The 17,855-nt window shown below is 39.4% G+C and overlaps 1 protein-coding gene across 1 annotated transcript in view; it reads left to right on the top strand.

Moving 5' to 3' along the window:
- Nucleotides 1–2,051: 2,051 nt before the first annotated feature.
- Nucleotides 2,052–17,855, top strand: part of LOC306762400 (contactin-associated protein-like 4) — a gene marked incomplete at both ends in the record, with an annotated part of 74,117 nt that continues 58,313 nt past the window's right edge. Inside the window, 2 exons of the mRNA XM_079248843.1 lie at nucleotides 2,052–2,055; nucleotides 13,076–13,186. Coding sequence (XP_079104969.1) covers nucleotides 2,052–2,055; nucleotides 13,076–13,186 — 115 coding nt within the window. The remainder of the gene's footprint in view (nucleotides 2,056–13,075; nucleotides 13,187–17,855) is intronic.

Genomic DNA, 17,855 nt, shown 5'->3' with positions numbered 1-17,855 from the left:
TTAGTTTTATATGAGCCATATGCAACAGTCATACCTGGAAGATCTTAAATCAGGGGTGGGGAACACTGGTCCCATAGCGCCAAGTCCTGCAAGTTTTAGATGTTTCCTGCTCCAACACACCTGATTCAAATCAAATGCATCTTACCAGGTTCTGTACAGTGAATCATTCATTTGTATTAACGGTCTTGCTGCATGGAAACATGCAAGTACCAGAGTTCCCCACAGTTTTTTTCCCCACTACAGCCCTAAAGGACATTTTAGAGAAAACATTGCAAAACATTAGAGTTTAAATGTTACAAACATCGCTGACACCATTTGCTTTCTCACAGGAAAATAAATAAGCTGGAAGCACTCTGAGAGCTCAGATCTCTGCAAGCCTTTGTTTGTTTGTTTTCTGCCAACATTTGTGGGCATTGGGCTACACGGTGGCGTAGTGGCTAGCACAGCAAGAAGGTCGCTGGTTTGATGCTCGGCTGGTTTAAACGGTGGTCTTTCTGTGTGGTTCAGTTTGCATGTTCTTGTGAATTTGTGGGTTTTCTCCGGTTACTCCGGCTTCCTCCCAGTGTCCAAAGACACGCCTGATGGGTTAATTGGTTCATCTAAGTTGCCCATAGGAGTGAGTGTGATTGTGAAAGGTTGTTTATCTCTTTGTGTGGCCCTGTGATGGACGGCGACCCAAGGACTGCTGGGATAGGCTCCAGCTCCCCTGCGACTCTTAATTGGACTAAGCAGTTTGGAAAATGAATGAATGAATTGTGGACATTTTTTTTTATGCTGATCCGGATCACCCCCCCCCCCCCCCCCCCCCCACCCCCCCCCCCCAATCTGATCACTCTTTCCATTTCCAAGATTCCTCAAAAATTTCAACAAAATCAGTTGATAACATTTTGATTTATGTTACTGACCGACAAACCCTATAACCCTATAAAAGGTCATTTTTATTCAGAAAGCAGATAAAAATGATAAATAATAATAAGAAAGCTATAAAATATTTCAGCTGCTTTAACCAAATTCTAACATTTCTAAGGAAGCATCTCTTTCATCCAGCAGGTAGACAGACATGAGATGACAGCTGCAACATCATTAATGTTATAAAAATGTAAGATTCATGAGACTCTGGAGTTACACGGCACAAAGTAGGAAGAAAGCTAAGTAGTCCCCCCACCCCCCCACTTTATATCTCTTCTTTTATGTCATTTATGACAGTGTTCAGAGGAAGACAGCTGATGAAGTCAAAGCTGCATTTACAGCTGCAGTGGTCATCTGAGTGAACTTCCCATCAGTCAGAAATGTGGTTTTATTGAACCAGATAAGTTGTTATAAATCTAACAGCTGCTTGCTGCCTGTTTCTCCATGTTTGTGACAGACTGAAGTTTCCCAAACCAGTAACCCTGAATCTGTCACCTGGAACACAAAAGTAATCCAGATTAAACTAAAGTTTCTCTGTGAGGAGGTGGGGTGGGGATTATCCTGCCGACGAAGCTGCACGTCAGTATGAGACAAAAAGACCAGAACAAGTTGCTATAAGCTATTATTTCAGTCCCTTTGGGAAAACCTAAAGAAAAATGGTCATAAAAAGGAGCACATTATGATTACCTGGGAAATAAAGGCAAAATAATCATGATAAATAATTACATTTGAGTTAATAAATATTTGGAACATGTGTTAAAGGTTGATAAAAACAGATAAAACATCAAATCAAATTTAATCATTTCACAGAAAATAGCACATTTTTCATTCAATGGCAGGAACATATCTCAAAAAACAGAATGACCGGGGATGGTTGGAACATGGGGGAGAGTTGAAACGCCACCATTTCCACCAATTCGGAATGAAAAAGTAGTCAGATAATCGTTTCAGTGTTTACCCACTTCCTTCTCAATCTCACATGGCAGTGGTCAAGGTTGAAAACGTGTATGCTGAATTTATTGACAAAAAAACTGATTTTGAGTCAAGAAAGAATTTTTCTTTACCAACACTAAACTTTGTTCAGCACTCATGTAACTAAAGATAAAACCATGTGACTATAACTGTTATAGGGCTAATCGGGCATGGGTGAGGGTGGTTGTGGGTGGGTGTATGTGTGTTAGTGTTTTATCTCTTTTGATGTAAATTGTTTTATAATGTAAAGCACTTTGTATTGTTTTTAAGCCCGAAAAGTGCTATACAAATAAAGTTTGATTTGATGTGAATAATAATGAGGGTCTATGGTCAGGATAAATATATTAAAAATGGAAATTATACATATTATTAAAACAATCTAATCAGGTTTGACATCAAACTGTTTCTAGTTTATGGCTAAAAATTCTGATTTTGTGGAAGTTCCCTGAAAACATTTTACAAGTTTGTCATCTTCCAGTTTGTGTACTCTGTGCAGTTGTGTAGTAACTTCTGGTCAGTCATGTGTAAAAACTATTAGGACAGTGTCTTATCCTGAATGTACATCCCAACACCGGATTAAAGGAATGCAGTAAAGGAAAGATGGATGGATGTTTAATGTGCTGCCTGTCCGCCCAGTTATCCGGGGATAACGTATTCATCTCATATTGCTGGTTTTATGGCTGCTAACAGCTGAAAGATGCACATAATATACATATTTTAGAAGAAAAAGGCCCGTATTCAGAATTCTGGATGCATTTTACTTTTATAATGTTGAGGCACTGTCATCTCCACAATGTTTGATTCAGTAAATCACCATCTGTTCCCTTTTATTCTCCAGACTGCCACCAGAGTACGTAGATCTGCTGCAGCGTCTCGGTCAATATGAGGGTGCGCTTTGATGTTATAAGTCTGCAAGGATGTGACAGACTCAGAGTACTACAGGGTCAGAACAGAAAACCTTCCAGGTAGAGAATCTCAGGAAATTTATTGAGTCTAATCATGAGTCAAAATAGTGAAAGCACCGAATAAACTCTCACCTGCAGGTTCAACAGAGTCCTACTGCAAATTCTTCCAATTTAGTTAAAGTTAAATGAAAATATGAAAGAATTTCCTCAAATTTTATTCAAATTTACAAGCAAGGAAAGTATAAAAACTATGTAATTGTTTGATTAAATGGCACCGTAATGAAATCTATCAGACGTTTGAAAACTTGGCCAACACAGACGCCCCAGCAGAAACTAGTCACATTTTTTTCCATTCAGTTTGATCCACTGTGGCTTCTCCTGCCAGTAAAATGCATCACTTTTAGATTTGTTTTATTGCAGTACCTCGAGGTTATTTTCTCAGATGTGAAAAGAGTATACCCAAATGATCATAAAAACAATAGTATCCTGTTGTGAATTAAAAAAAAAAAAAAAAAAGTTCAAGCATCATTAACTTGTAGCTACGAGCTATTTTGATGAGTCTGTCAAGAAACTTAATGTTTTGATGGGTTTGATATTTAGCATTTTAAAAAATGCTAAATAGGAGCATCAATGAGATCTTCCATCAATGCACTAATGAATTTTACTTTATTTTGAATTCCTCTTATTCCCTCTTCACTTTACTGGAGGCTCAGAAATGAGTTTTCCTTTTTCCTCATGAGCCAAATTCTGGACCCTCTCCAGCAGGGCAAGTTTCAGGTCTCTGGTGGGATGAAAGTTAAACCAGCAAACAGAATTTGGACCTGAGTTGGGCTTTAGATGTCAGTTAGGCATAAAATCTGCAAAGTGTGTGTGTCTGAGGCGGTTACGAGTGTAATCTGATGTTAAGACTTGCTTTTCTCTTGCTAAATGTTTAGCAAAGCGGGCGGCACTGTTCGGGCATTTTCGGGTGCTTTTTAAATCCATAAATGTGTCAGACACTCTGCACTAAGTGTACTTCCAAGGTAGTTTTTTGCAGTTATGTCCTTGTCTGAAATTGCACATTAGGGAGGAGGTGAGTGCACTTATGGACAAAAATCTTAGAATACAACAACTGCAGCAGCAGGAAGGACTTTTAAAACATTCCTGCAGTGGCTGTAGGCACTTTTTAAAACCCTCCACCACACATGGGGTCAGGCCCAAACATCACAGAGAAGGCTACAGTTTGGAGCTGAAGCTCTGGATTTTTAATGTCCAGCATATCTCTGGAGGAGACTGCATGTTGGTTTTTATAGATGTTCTTTGTGCTCCTGGATTAATTTTGTTGCCAAAAGTCCAAAAAATACCAAATAAGTTCTTCTTAGGTGAAGGAAGTTTGGTTCTGACAGTGTTTACAGATAAACTCCATACTTTGGTGTCGTGGTTTATACTTTATTCTTTCAAATGTTGTATTCAACAGCTCAGGAGACCCTATTCATCCAAAAGTGACCCTTTGGATGCATCTACTACTGACAAACCAGCACCAGCTTCCTGGCCGAGCGTCAGCATGGGATGTGGGGATTAAGACCTTCTTCCAAAACTTCATTCTTTAGTGGAGTTTGGATCCCATTGTGTGTATCTAAGAAAAGTTCAACCCATATCTTCATTGTCTGGGTGTAAAAGTCTGACTTTCAAGCCTCAGTGTGTGAGGATGACCATCTAGTGGTGCGTTAAATTAGTGCAAACAGCCATGTGGCGCTCTCTGGTGCCTTGCTGTTTAAACGCGTTATAGTCACTACGGAAGCTGCTGAGAGTCATAAATTTAAAGTGTCAACATCTTTGACAAGTTGGAGTCCAGTCAGGTGATGAGGAACAGAACGATGCATACTTCTGTTTCATTACTAATGCTGATAAGTTACAAGGATGTCCTCCATGTATTTGGTGCCAAGCTGCTGCTAATAGCTGCTGCTAATAGCTAATGAAATGATGTGACTAGAGGGAGGACATCAACCCCCACCAACCCTTGTCATATGGGCTGAAATAAATTATAAAGCATGAGGAAAAAATCTGTCTTAAAGCAGCATATGATGGCCTGTTGGTATGACTTCTGTGAAGAGTAACAGCAAACTGCTGCAACGGAGCTTTTCCACTGTAGGCTAACTAACAAATTAGCATCTCTGCCGTTTTATACAGCAGTAACAATAAATGATGTGACTAGGGTGGCCAGATGTCACGTTTTGTGCGGGATTGTCCCGCATTTCTATTACTTTTCACATGTCCCACAAAACGGGGCGCTGTCCCACATTGTTACAACCAGGTTTTACTTTTGTGAAGGAAAAAAAAAAACGAACAAAACAAAACTGGCTTTTACTAATTGCGTGTGGCAAAATATTTGACGGCTGTCACATCACACCGCCTGCTGATCTGATTCACACTCATGTCAATCAAACTAGGAGGCGGGACTTAATGCACATCTAGGATGCAACGATGCACCTACTAACGAAAATAAATAGAAAAACAACTGATTGATCATGGAGGACAGGGAGACAACCGCAGCGAAGAAGAAAAGAAAGTTTTGTTACAACAAAGACTAAGAAAGCATTTATTCCTGGGTTAAACCTGTTCGAGGAGACTGTGACGGTATTTTGCGATGTTTGTCAGTCATTTTTCCGTGTCACACGGCGGAGAATATGACGTGAAACAGCACCAAAAATCCGAGAGTCTCAAAAAAGACGCTACTCAGAGGGAGGCTTCCCAGTCATGTTCCTGACAAAGCCTCGACTGCTAATTCTGTTTGGTTCTTGATAACGTGAAAGGAACAAGGAAATATTATGCAAGCTTTTACTGTTTCCCTTGAATTTCAATTTAAAAAACTCTAGTAGCAGATTGGTTATGTTTGGATAGTAATTTTATTACCAAAGAGCAGAATTTAAAGTTGTTTTTGTTTGTTTTTTTAAACTTTGTCATGAAAGAGTGGAATCCCACATTGTCCCACATTTTCATCGTCTTTGTCCCACATTTGGTGAAAGAAGATCTGGTCACCCTAGATGCGACTCAAATGGAAGAATAAAGTAGCTGCTTGGACTACCTACCCTGTTTCTAACATAACGCCAAAATAAACTTCACGTTAGACTGAATGAACTTACCTGTCCAGCAGAAAGCTGCAACCTTCGCCTCAGTTCCAAAGTCCCTCATGAACCGTCTCCATCTGGTAAACACTACACGCGTTATAATCTACCGTCGGGATTTCTTTTTCTTTTCTCGGCTATTTTATCCTCCTTCTCACCAAGTGTATGGACGGTCCTCCATTTCAAATGAAAACGGCAAGTTGACCGTTGTCTGTGCTTGTTTGTCACCAGACAACACACAGTGATTATTCTATTCTACAGTCATTTAGCAGACGCTTTTATCCAAAGTGACTTGTGACTTGATTAACAAGCTTAAATGTCCAAAGTGAGCAAGTTTGCCCCCTTTTGAATGGCAGCCTTCTTACAAAAGACTCATTCTCAGCTCTGAGAACACTTTAATTTGGATGTGATGATGATTAGATTTTGGTAAAATTCACATTCATAAAGGCAATACTTTATTTTTGTAAATAAAAATCTAAATAAGTTGAGCACTGTTCCTTTTAAGAAACTTGATTTGACACATTTTCTCAGCCAAACTAACACGTTTACATTTGTGGTAAAAGTGAAACTTTAGACAAATTTTATGTTATAATTAGATCTGAACTTTTTCTCACATCTGAATAGCAAAAAAGTTCAATTAATTTACATTTTCTAATCAGTTCAGGATGTTTTATGAGGAGTTTAAACAAATGTAAAATGCGGTGCTGAAATCTGTGGATGTCCTTTCTGGAGCTGAAAGAGCAGAACAATCTGATTACACACATCACTGCTGTACTATAAGTTCATTTTAAAATAACGTTGGGAAGTGAACAAAAATATTCATAATCACCTTTCATTCCTACTTGTGCTGATCTGTTACCTTTAGCACTGCTAACACAGATCCAAGGGCCATGGTATTATTATTTCCATTACTTCTGAACACGTCTCATGAAACTCCAGCACCAACAGCAAGGATGGCATTTATCTAACCAAGAACTTTGGAATTTAGTCAGTCAGAATTAAAATGACATCTTCACCACAGAAATGTCAAATATAATATGCATGTTCTTTTCTTTATATCACATGTTGCTCCCTCCATTTCTTAGGATTTATCACATATGTTTAAACTTTACCCTGCTGTCCATGAATTTATTAAAGGCCATGTGCTTGAATTCAGACCTGACCTGACCTGTAACCGTCCACTGCACTGTGTTCTTTCAGCTTTTTTGTTATATTTCATGAAAACCTGGAAGAAGAGCAACGGCAGTAACAACTGGCTATCTGAGATGTTTGCAGCCAGTATTGTTGTTTAGGATCATGTGTCTGCTGCAGCGCCTCAGCTGTGAACTACAGACAACTACTAGCATAAACTCTTTATGCATGCAGTTTTTAAATCATCTGAATAATATGAAAGATGGACAGAGCCTCCGGCAGTTAAAAGTGAAGCCTATGCAGAAGTGCATAAAACTGCAGTTCCCCCTTCATCCACTAGGGGCCGCAAAACAGAGTGAATCCCCATAGACTCCCATGTTAAAAAGACCAACTTCACATCAGAAATAAACATGTTTACAGCCTGGTACAAAAATCCATTTTAGGTTTAATAGGTCAGGTTTACCTTCATGACAACTGTGGGGGAGGGAATTTTATTCTCACTCGCCCGTATAAAAGTATTCTGCATATATAGGGGCGTGTCCTTTTGATTGACATGTACACGCCCCTAAATATGCAGAATTTCGAGATCTCACACAATCTGTGTGATTGGCTGGTCAGCCCTTTGTGTTCACATGCAACTGAACTGGTTTACATGATAAAGTGGCAGATGAGTGCATGTTGTTATGGTACTATGATATGAATAAACTGTTGTAATGTCCAATTTTGCTGAAATTCTATTTAAATGCATTTAAATTAGTCAGTGAAAGTAAAAAAGTGGAAACCTCTGACTAAAAATGTGTAAATTCTGACTATAAAAGCATTAACGATGAAAAGTGTTGCTACATTTTGGCTGCTCTGAACACACACCTGCTGTCAGGACTGTGGTGCAGCAGAGCAAAGACATTCAGTAATTAACAGTGATGAAGACAAAACTCTCCGGCCTCTTTGGCTCAGCTAAATCTGTTAACATAAGAGAACAACTGGTTTTAACTGGTTTCCATGGACATCTTGGAAATCTTCCCTTCTGACTGTATGATAAAAGGATGAAGGTCAATCAGTCTCATTTATAGGAAATATTCCTGCTGATTGGAGGAGCTAAAAGTTTATCTGTAATGCTGTTGTTGTTGTTTTTTTTAACTTTTTATAGTGAGTAAAACACTTTTGCACATTCATGGTTTTGTGTGTGTAATTACTCCTGACCTCTAAATGTGTATGAGCTTTTCATTGTACTGAATACTTTAATAATCGTATTGATAATAATAATAATTAATGGTGTGTATACAAACGCCAGATTATCAAACTTTTCGCCGGGCTTGAGGTGTGTGCCAAGTTTCGCAACTTTTCACGGGGCTAAAGGGGTCAAAATTGAGCGAGTTGTCCTGATAAGAAAAAAAATTAAAGCCGCAAGCGGCATCCATCGGGTCCTCGCCTCATGCCGAACCCTCCACCCGGACTCGCCACATAGCTTCTGGGTGGATGTGAAGTAAAAGGCATGAATCCAAAACTAGTTTGTTAAAAAACAATGCACATACATTGCTAAATGGGCGTAAACGCCAAGATGGCGGACACCCCGTTGCCATGGTAACAGGTGGTCAATGCACTTTTTTACTCGCCTTAGGTTGTTACACATGTGTACCGAATTTCGTAGCCCTCGGTCAAAGTAGATGATCGGACCCCTAGGGGCCACCCAAAAAAAGTCCCCCCCCCCCACAATACATATTACAATGCATTAAGGATCTACCAGATAATGATTTTAATTTAGGTGCAGATTGCATGTATTTCTGCGAAGATATGAGTGAACCGTGTTTCATGGCGAGAACGCTTTTTTCCATGGGTTACCACGGTAACACGCTTTCTCCTATCAGAAAGATTTCACTAACTTTTGGTCCCCATATTGTCACAAAGCTTCCTGCTCAGTATGGAGTCAATTGCATGAAAACACTCAGACTGGTTTGTTGAAATACGATGCCCTTAAAGTGATAAAAAAAAAAGCATAAACGCCAAGATGGCGGACACCCCGTTGCCATGGTAACAGGTGGTTAATTGAGTTTTTTGCTCGTCTTGTGTACTTATACATGTGTACCAAATTTCGTAGCCCTAGGTCAAAGTAGACAATCGGGCCCCTAGGGGCCCCCTCAAAATGTCCCCCCCCCCCCCCCCCCCCCCCCCCACAATACATATTACAATGCGTGAAGGACCTACCAAACATGAATTATTTTAATTTTGGTTCCGATCGGATGTATTTTTGCAAAGATATGAGTGAACCGTGTTTCATGGTGAGAACGCTTTTTTCCATGTGTTGCCACGGTAACACGCTTTCTCCTATCAGAAAGATTTGAATAACTTTTTGTCCCCATCTTGTCACGAAGCTCCATGGCGAATGTGGAGCCATCAGCATGAATCGCCTCAGACTAGTTCGTTCAAATGCGATGCGCCCAAATTGACAAAAAGGGGCAAAAATATGGTCGTAAATGCCAAGATGGCGGACAGCCTGTTGCCATGACAACAGGTGTTTCATTGACTTTTCTACTCGTCTTGAGGTGGTAGACATGTGTACTGAATTTCGTCGTCTTACGTCAAACTAAACTTTGTTGAACCCATTCTAGGGGCCATTTTTGGCGTTTCTAGGGGGCGCTGTCGAGGCATTTTTGGATTGGCGTGCATACAAATGCGAGATTATCAAAATTTTCATCGGGCTTGAGGTGTGTGCCAAGTTTCGTAACTTTTCACGGGGGTTAAGGGGGTCAAAATTGAGTGAGTTGTGCTGAGAAGAATAATAAACATTTCAACATCAATAGGGCCCTGCCATACTTCGTATGGCTCGGACCCTAATAAACAAAATAAATGGCTAATGGCGAAGACAATCTTGTAATTTTGTACTAAGACTGTGACATGAACTGCAAAGCTCTGACACTAACAGAGATACCTGTAACATCTGAATGTTTCACGGCATTCCCATCATCATATTCATGGTCATCGTGTCTCTGTTGGGATTCAACCTCCCCTCAGCGAGGATCTGGACTTCCCGCTGTTTTATTACTGGATTTTTGTGCTCCACTGATTCCAGCAAGCCAAGCTCAGGAGGAAAATTAGACCCCTGTTTTCAAAGTTGCCTGCTTTTTCAATCCATTTGAGTCATCCAGCAGACCGTAAAGTGAAGTCACCCTTGTTTCTGGGCCAGAAGCAATTTGTGGTTAGAATATTGATAGAGAAATGTCCTATTTTTGTGATAAGTTTGCTGTTCTCATAATTCTTTTATGAGTTAGTGAAGCCACCCTAAAGCAAAAACAAGGTCAAGCATCCTGGTGTTTGTGTCAGAGTTACGGTAAGCGGATACAAGTTTAAAATCTTGTCTCATGGAGAGTCAAACCTCTGCCAGCGGAAGTGAAAACTTCAGACATAAACGTTTCAGGAAGTGGAAGCTACTGTAGATTATTTTCTAGACTTTTCCTTCTCTCTCCTTGTACAGATAAAAAGTGAATTTTATGATGAAAAAGTGTAAACAGATCCAGTTTTCTCATAACGCCGTCCACACCTTTCCCACTTTAAAACTGAATTCCAGGCTGTTTGTTTTATTTTCTTTCCTCAGATCTCTTTAAAGAATAACACATTTTATGTCAAGCTGAAGGCTGCTGAGCCTTAAGAGGCAATGTTGCATCTAAACTAAATTAATTATTAAGTTGAGATCAAAATATCTTGACAGGATGGATTAATCTATTTTAATTTCTTGTTGACAGATAAATGATTGAAAAAATGGATAAATAACAGTAAGAGTGTGAACACTTCCTGTCAATGCTGTCTAGACGACACCATCCTGCCCCCCCACCCCCAAACAAGGAGAACAAACAGATACTCCACTTTCATTCCCTCATCCATTAGGCTTCAAATGTAGATCCTCTGTAGCCACTTCTACCGTTCATTACCTATTTATGTATCTATTCATGACTATTTACTACTATTCTATACATCGCTGCTTTGAGCTTCTGCTACTTAATGATCAATGACTCACTAATTGTGGCTTTTTCTGCTATCTTCTGCATGTCTGAATGTTTCTTGTGGGATTGTTGTTTTTATCTTTTTAATGTATGTAACCCACCTAAAAATGGGGTTACTAATAATTTTTATTTATTTTCTAATATTTTTTTTTGGTTTATTTTGCATTGTAAGTAATGCTAGTTTTATTTTGAAAAAACGAGTTTTATTTTGGTGAAAACGGGAAGTAGCATGCCACAGTTTTCCTCCTAACTTTACATCGCTAATAACGGACTGAACACTGCTTCCGTTTCTCCCATGCGAGCTGGAAAACGAGGAAATGAGAGGTAGGAGAACCGTTGTGGAAGAACTTTATCTGTCCTGGCTTCTCCAGTAGAAATCCCCTTCTTGGTAAGCTAGTTCTGGCCTGTTCTCCATGATTGTGTATGTGGGGGGAAAAAAAACCACGTGGTCACTATGCTAGCTCCAGCGGAGTATTTCTTACTTTTTATGTTGTTTTAAAACGTGTAGCAACCATTTATTTGACATGTTAACTGGAAACATACTGCTGATTCGTCCTGTATCATTTAAAAAAGCACTTTGAGAATTTTTATTTTGTGAAATGCCTCATCACTTTCTCTGCATGTGACGGAAGGTTAGCATGAGAGAAAATTATAATTTTAAGTTATTTAAAATGGGTAAAAGCAGCAAAGCTCTAATTTATGTTATGTTGGTAATTAGAAAGCAGGGTATTTCATTTATTTCATTTCGTAATCTAAAATCCTATGTATAAAGGGATTGAAACAAGATGGATGTACATGAAAACTACAAGTTAAGCATGACGCTTTAAAGAGCAGCTGATCACTATAAATAAGTGAATTCATTGGTAAAATGTGATCATACCAAGTAATTTCATTGAAATAGTAATTTGTTAAATTGATATATTTTGACAATATAAGACTGTTTGTTATGAAAATAGCTATGTTTACTTATCTGTAAACTACTGTACGTTATTTTCCGAATTGATAAGATAAATTTACTGTTGTACAACACCTAATCAGATACTTTTATACTAGAACCTGTACTGTAACCTGTTTTGTATACAGGTCAGGTCTTTTTTTTGATCCTCCGGGAAAAAAGTGAAGATCCAGTCCGTGTGTTCTACAAGGTTGACCAGCGATTGTTGATGGCGAGCCTCCCAGTCGAACTTTGATCTCCTCCACTCCATTCAGCGGATCGGGTGGTAGGATTTTGTTAGTCCAACTGACTAACACCACAAGAGAGACCTTGGATAAAACCCCTGACTTGACTTATTCCCCTGACTATTGACTTGACATTTCGTGGATACAAATAAAAAAGGAACAGATTTGGAAAAGCCAATTCAAAAGGAACATTCCTAAAAGAAGGACAATTTATTTTTATTGTATTATTTTATTTTTATTAGTTCATGGGCCCTAGGTATTGTGCACAATTATATGTTGTAAACTGTTTTACAATTTTGCAACTAAATTCTACAGTTACACACTTATACCTGTGTCCAGTGGTTCATTACCTTACTCCCAGCTCCTACGAACCTAGGGTAGCGACGTGAACATACCTTGAAGTGGGTTACATGTAGATACTACAAACTGCGCATCAGGATGATTTAAGTTGCTTAAATCAAATTGAAGTGAGTAAACATGCAGCACTTTAAACTGCAGATATTTGGTTTGTAATTCAGTGTTAATCTCAGCGTATCACTGCTGCTGCTGCAAATAAAATGACACAAGTCAAAAGTTGATTTTAAGCTCCCTGTAAAAGCAGCCATCCTGCTTCAGATCAGGAAGCTTGACTCGTGATGAAGGTAAACATAAATTAGCTGCAGTTAAGGTTGTTTCCACCACATTCTGCATAGTTTATGCTGCATGTGTTCATCTCCTGTCTGTAGGGATGAAAACTTCATGTTTATATACATGCAGATATGAATCTGATAGCAGGAAATTTGTCTCATTACTGTCGGCTCTCATTTCAGACTAATCAGTTTGGATGCTAAGGAACGACATGTCCATATGATGTCTCTATTGTCTGCTGTGTGATTCTCAGAGACGTGTCACAGTCCGCTGGTATCAGCTCTGCAGCCTTCATCCTTTCGATGCTCCTCGCAGTTGTCCAGCAGTCATGGGCCAGGCTTTGCAAAGCTGAACAGAAGGGAAGGTAGGTCCTTTCACTGTGATTCTTATGTTGACATGTTCTTTGGTTAATGGATCATTAATACAGTCCACCAAACTGTTGTGGCCTTTTTCTCCCCTTTTCATGATTCTTTTTGTAATATGCAACATATATTTATAGATACAAAAGCTGAAAAATGTCGTGCATTTCAGATAAATATGTTTATTTTCTATTTTCTTTTTTTTTTTTTTACTGTAGCACCTAATACTCAACTCTGAATATATTGTTATAAATCATCATTTTTATGACATGAAAGGATCATTTTGAATCTTTGAGTCTGAGTCAACATTTACATGCAGCTGCAGTTGTGATCTGGACACAAAAACCAACCAGTCCTCTGTTTTCAGCAGACAGACTGCAGGACTCTTGTTCATGTCCCTAAATACAGCAGGTGGAAAATGGGACTAAAAAAGACATTTCTACACTGGAGGGGGCATCATTCTCATGTCACTTTCTAAGCAGCTTCACTGTACTTGATTTTTATAGTTTAGTGCCCTCCAACGACGGCTAATTTAGCATCCATCGAGCTTCCTGAAAGTCAGTCTGATGATGAACTTTATCTTTATGATAGCTCTCCGTCACTTTCTCTGTTGCTTTTTCTGACTTCCTTCAGTTCTATCCTTCTTCGTATCAGCTGTGGTATGTGTCCATAGTGTGTTGATTGTCCAGGTGCCGGCGTTGTGAAATCCTGTTTCTCAGATGCTGCAGGGCAAACAAGGCTCCAGAAATGTGTAAAATGAATGTCAGCATGCAGCCAGAATGAGACAGAAGATTCAGGGTTGGAATCCTGAAGTTTTACTTTGAGAAGTCACTAAATCCTCATCAGGAAGCAGGAGGCCAGGTTGGACGTGTGATGGCTCACAGCATCATTTAGTCTTTCATTGGTTCCTTTTTCATACTGCTGGTTCCAATTCGGCGTCACGGGGACGCTGGAACTGATCCCAGCAGTGAGCAGGCGAGGCAGAGTACACACCGGACACGTCGCTAGGTGTTTGCAGACTTTATAAAGTCCTCACCTATTAAACCATCTGTGATGGAAGTTGAAGACCAAAATGTAATAAAATGGTTTTTGACTTCTGAGTTTTGCTCAGTTACATTTTAGTTTCTTCACTTCTAAGCTGTATTCTGTTTTACAAAGTGTAAACACAAGACAAAATGTTGGCATTAGCATAAAAGACATTGATCGGTTAGTAATTTAAACTCAAACTACTGGATTAGTGATGTGAATACAATAATAATTAGGGCTTAAATGTATCATTATGTATTGTATGTCTAATATTTGTCTGGAGCAGAGTTTATTTCTGATCAAGGATCTGAAAGGATGGCCATGCTTTGCATGGGTAAATGCCCAAAAGATGCACATAGAGGTCAAGACTCAAGAAGAAGTGTGTGCAGAAAGAGACGAGGAAAAATAATACACATATTGAAGTTTTGAAGAAAAAAAAAAAAAGATGCAAACTAAAACCTGAATGTACTGATGAATGTCATTATAAATAAACACACAGTGACATTTAAATCACATAAAAGCAGTTTTACAAACAAACAGGTAATAAATTACTAGGGTTGATTTTAAGATTTTATTGCTTGTTTTTAAGGCATTAAATGGACTGGCCCATAAATACATTTCTGACCTCTTCCAAATTTATACCCCGCCTGCACTCTGAGGTGAGAGGTCCAGCACCAGCTTATGGTCCCGAAGGCGAGGCTTAAAACTCAGGGGACAGGGCCTTTTCTGTGCCTGGACCTAAACTGTGGAACTTAAGACTCACTTTTGTTCTCTGGCTTTTACCACCGTGTGAGTTGTATGGTCCTCTGTGTCTTTTTATTCTATTTCATTTTGTCAAATTATTCATTGTTTATTTGGATTGATTCAAAGTTTATTACTTTGTATTCATATTTTAGTATTGTAACATCGTTTTTGTTTTATTCTGTGCAGCACTTTGGAAACTATTTATGTTTATAAAATGTGCTGTCTAAAAAACTAGATAGGATTAACATGGGCTGCAGACTGCAGTCTGGGCCCATGAGCGCGTCAGGACGCACATCCTCATGAGTACTTCTGCAGTTTGGAAAGCATATTTCCACTTGTTATGTCATCCGTTTAAAATGCAATGTGCTGATGCACTAAGTGGTGCATTTGTGGAGATTTCATCCATTCATCAGTCTGGCCTTTGCAAGTTCCCAAGATGCCCATTTTTCCAGCCGAGGCAAAAGTTGCAGGGTGTGTAGGTGTGCTGAAGTTCCTGTTCAAACATGAACAGTAAATCCATCCCCAGCCAGGCGCCTCGTTTTCAGAAACAGAAGATTAGTTGTCCCGTCGCTAAATACCGGCGTTACATGCAGACCAAAACCACTGAGTGAAACTGATATATAAGCTTTGGAAGGAAAAAGAACAAAAAACAGGAAAGAATAAAGATTTCCTGCAGGTGTTCGAGCTGTTTCCCACACGGCACACCCTCTAATACCTGCTTCTGTAGAACAGATATTCACACACTGGGCCAAAGTTGCAGGAGCATATCTTCCAAAAGTAAGAAATAAGACAAAACCTCAACATCAAAAAGCTATGAAAGACATGCAGGCACTGTGTGCATGGATGGAAAAGTTAGGTACCCATCTGGAGTCTGGAACATTTGCGTATTTTTGGTTTAGAAAAGCTAAAATGATGTTTTTTCCCTGATGGCTGGCCTTTCTTTTCCTTTCTAGTTAAGCATTTTAACTTTAGGACCTGTCAGTTCACTCACCTCCAAATGTGTCAAAAGATGTGAGAAGATCAATCATCAGTCAATGCGGAGCTCTGCAAGTGTCAGTCGTTTCATGGCTGCTCAGTTTGCACAGATTCCCTCCATAACGCCTCCTCCTGCAGGTGCTTCGCTTTGCGTGTGAACTGCCGACACACACCTCCATGGTCATCCTCAAACTAAACTTGTACTCCTGTGCAACCCCACAACGCTGACATCTCATGCTGCGCTGAAACATTACGGGGAGATAAGTCAGCTCAGCTTCAGGTGAGCATCTTTACCTGATAAAACAGGGAAATCCTCCAACCTGTGCTGTGCAACAAAGATCCCAATGTTTGCTTTAAGCAGTGCATTGTTCACTCAGCCATACTTTCTGCTCGCTGCATGTAAAATTCAGCACTTTCGCATGAATAAATAATCCCTGTCTTCTCCTCTTCTTGCTTTCTTTTCTAATCTCCAGTGTTTTCAGTGGATGTACAGATCAAATAGGCTGTAAAAGACGCCCTGCTGTTTCTGTTCTGATGCGCTGCAGCTGAGCTATTCATGACACTGCACCGCATCAGAGACAAGAAACACTTGGACTCGCATCACTGACACCTCATAATGTCACTATATGGTAGCGGATGCTTTCTTCTGCTGGGTTTTAGTGAACACGTTTCAGCTGATCTAGATGAAAAGATGAAGGTGGGAAGGTTTTTCCTTGCTGATAAAGGAGTCATTGAGGAAAAGACAAGCCTTAGCTTCATTTATCCTCTTACCTGACAGAAGAACTGAATGGAAGTGCTGTGATGTCTCTGTCTTTGAAGCAACACAGAATTCAGCACCGGGAAGACTGCAGGAAGTGGAAGCCTGCTGCTTGCTGATTTCTTCATCTATTTGATGGTAAAAACTGAACAAACACACCTGCTGTGTGTTTTATTGCTGCAGTCTGCTCAGTCTTTTTACCACCTTCAGTTTGATCCCCAAAGGCACGCTTCAGAACGGGGAACAAATACACCTGATAGGGCACAACATAACTTAGATTTTTTTGTTTGTTTGTTGTTTTTCACATCTGAAAAAGATTGTCTCTCACAAGTTGTGTGTGTTGGTTGTTGTTCCTGCAAGAAGTTGCTGCTTTCTTACAGATTTTTTCCTCCAGTCCCACCTTGCATCATCCAGGTTTCGCTCTGGATGATGAAGGTTTCACTCACTTTCAATCCACACAAGTTCAGAACTGAAATGCATTGATCAGTATTTACTTTTCAAAGCGGTAATCTGAACTCTGGAAGGAAGCAAAGCGTTGCATTGACTCAACATTTATGTTCTTAGTAAATCCAAGTTGTTCTTTTGGGGAATAAATGATCACCTCTTGCTCATTTATGTCCCTCCAGCTGCTGATGATCCTTTTTATTCTCTTATCACCGTTCTCGGAGGAGACGCCACATCCAGAGTTAATTCACCAGCAGACTGTGAAGCAACTCACACACCACAACACACGTGTGTGTGTGTTTTGTGCTTCCTCCGAAAGTGTCTGCAGTGATCCTCTTTGTACTGTAAATCTTAGAGGACACGTTAAGTCTGCAACTATACTGAGATGGTGCAAACATGCAAAAGATAATAAATTAATATAAACTCTTTAAGATAAAAGATAAGACTTTTAAATACTTAAAGAAAAATATGTGACATGAATAACTGACTTATAAACTAATTAACTCAGCTCAGCTCAGTTAATCTTAACTTGTTCTAGTAAGAATTCACAACAAAGTCATCTCAAAGCACTTATTACACAGACTAATTCATCCCAGTGCATTGTGGTCAAATTATAAAACAATTCAAACAAATCCATTACATGATCCAGATTATAGTAACTGTGCTTACATAACCCAGTCCATTTTAAAAAGCCTCGCTGAGCTGAGGAACACGACATATCGCATCTA

Source organism: Telmatherina bonti, assembly GCF_933228915.1.
Source record: "Telmatherina bonti genome assembly, chromosome: 11".
Lineage (NCBI taxonomy): Eukaryota > Metazoa > Chordata > Actinopteri > Atheriniformes > Telmatherinidae > Telmatherina > Telmatherina bonti.
Note: the sequence above shows the minus strand (reverse complement) of the source record. Positions and strands in the feature narration are given on the sequence as shown.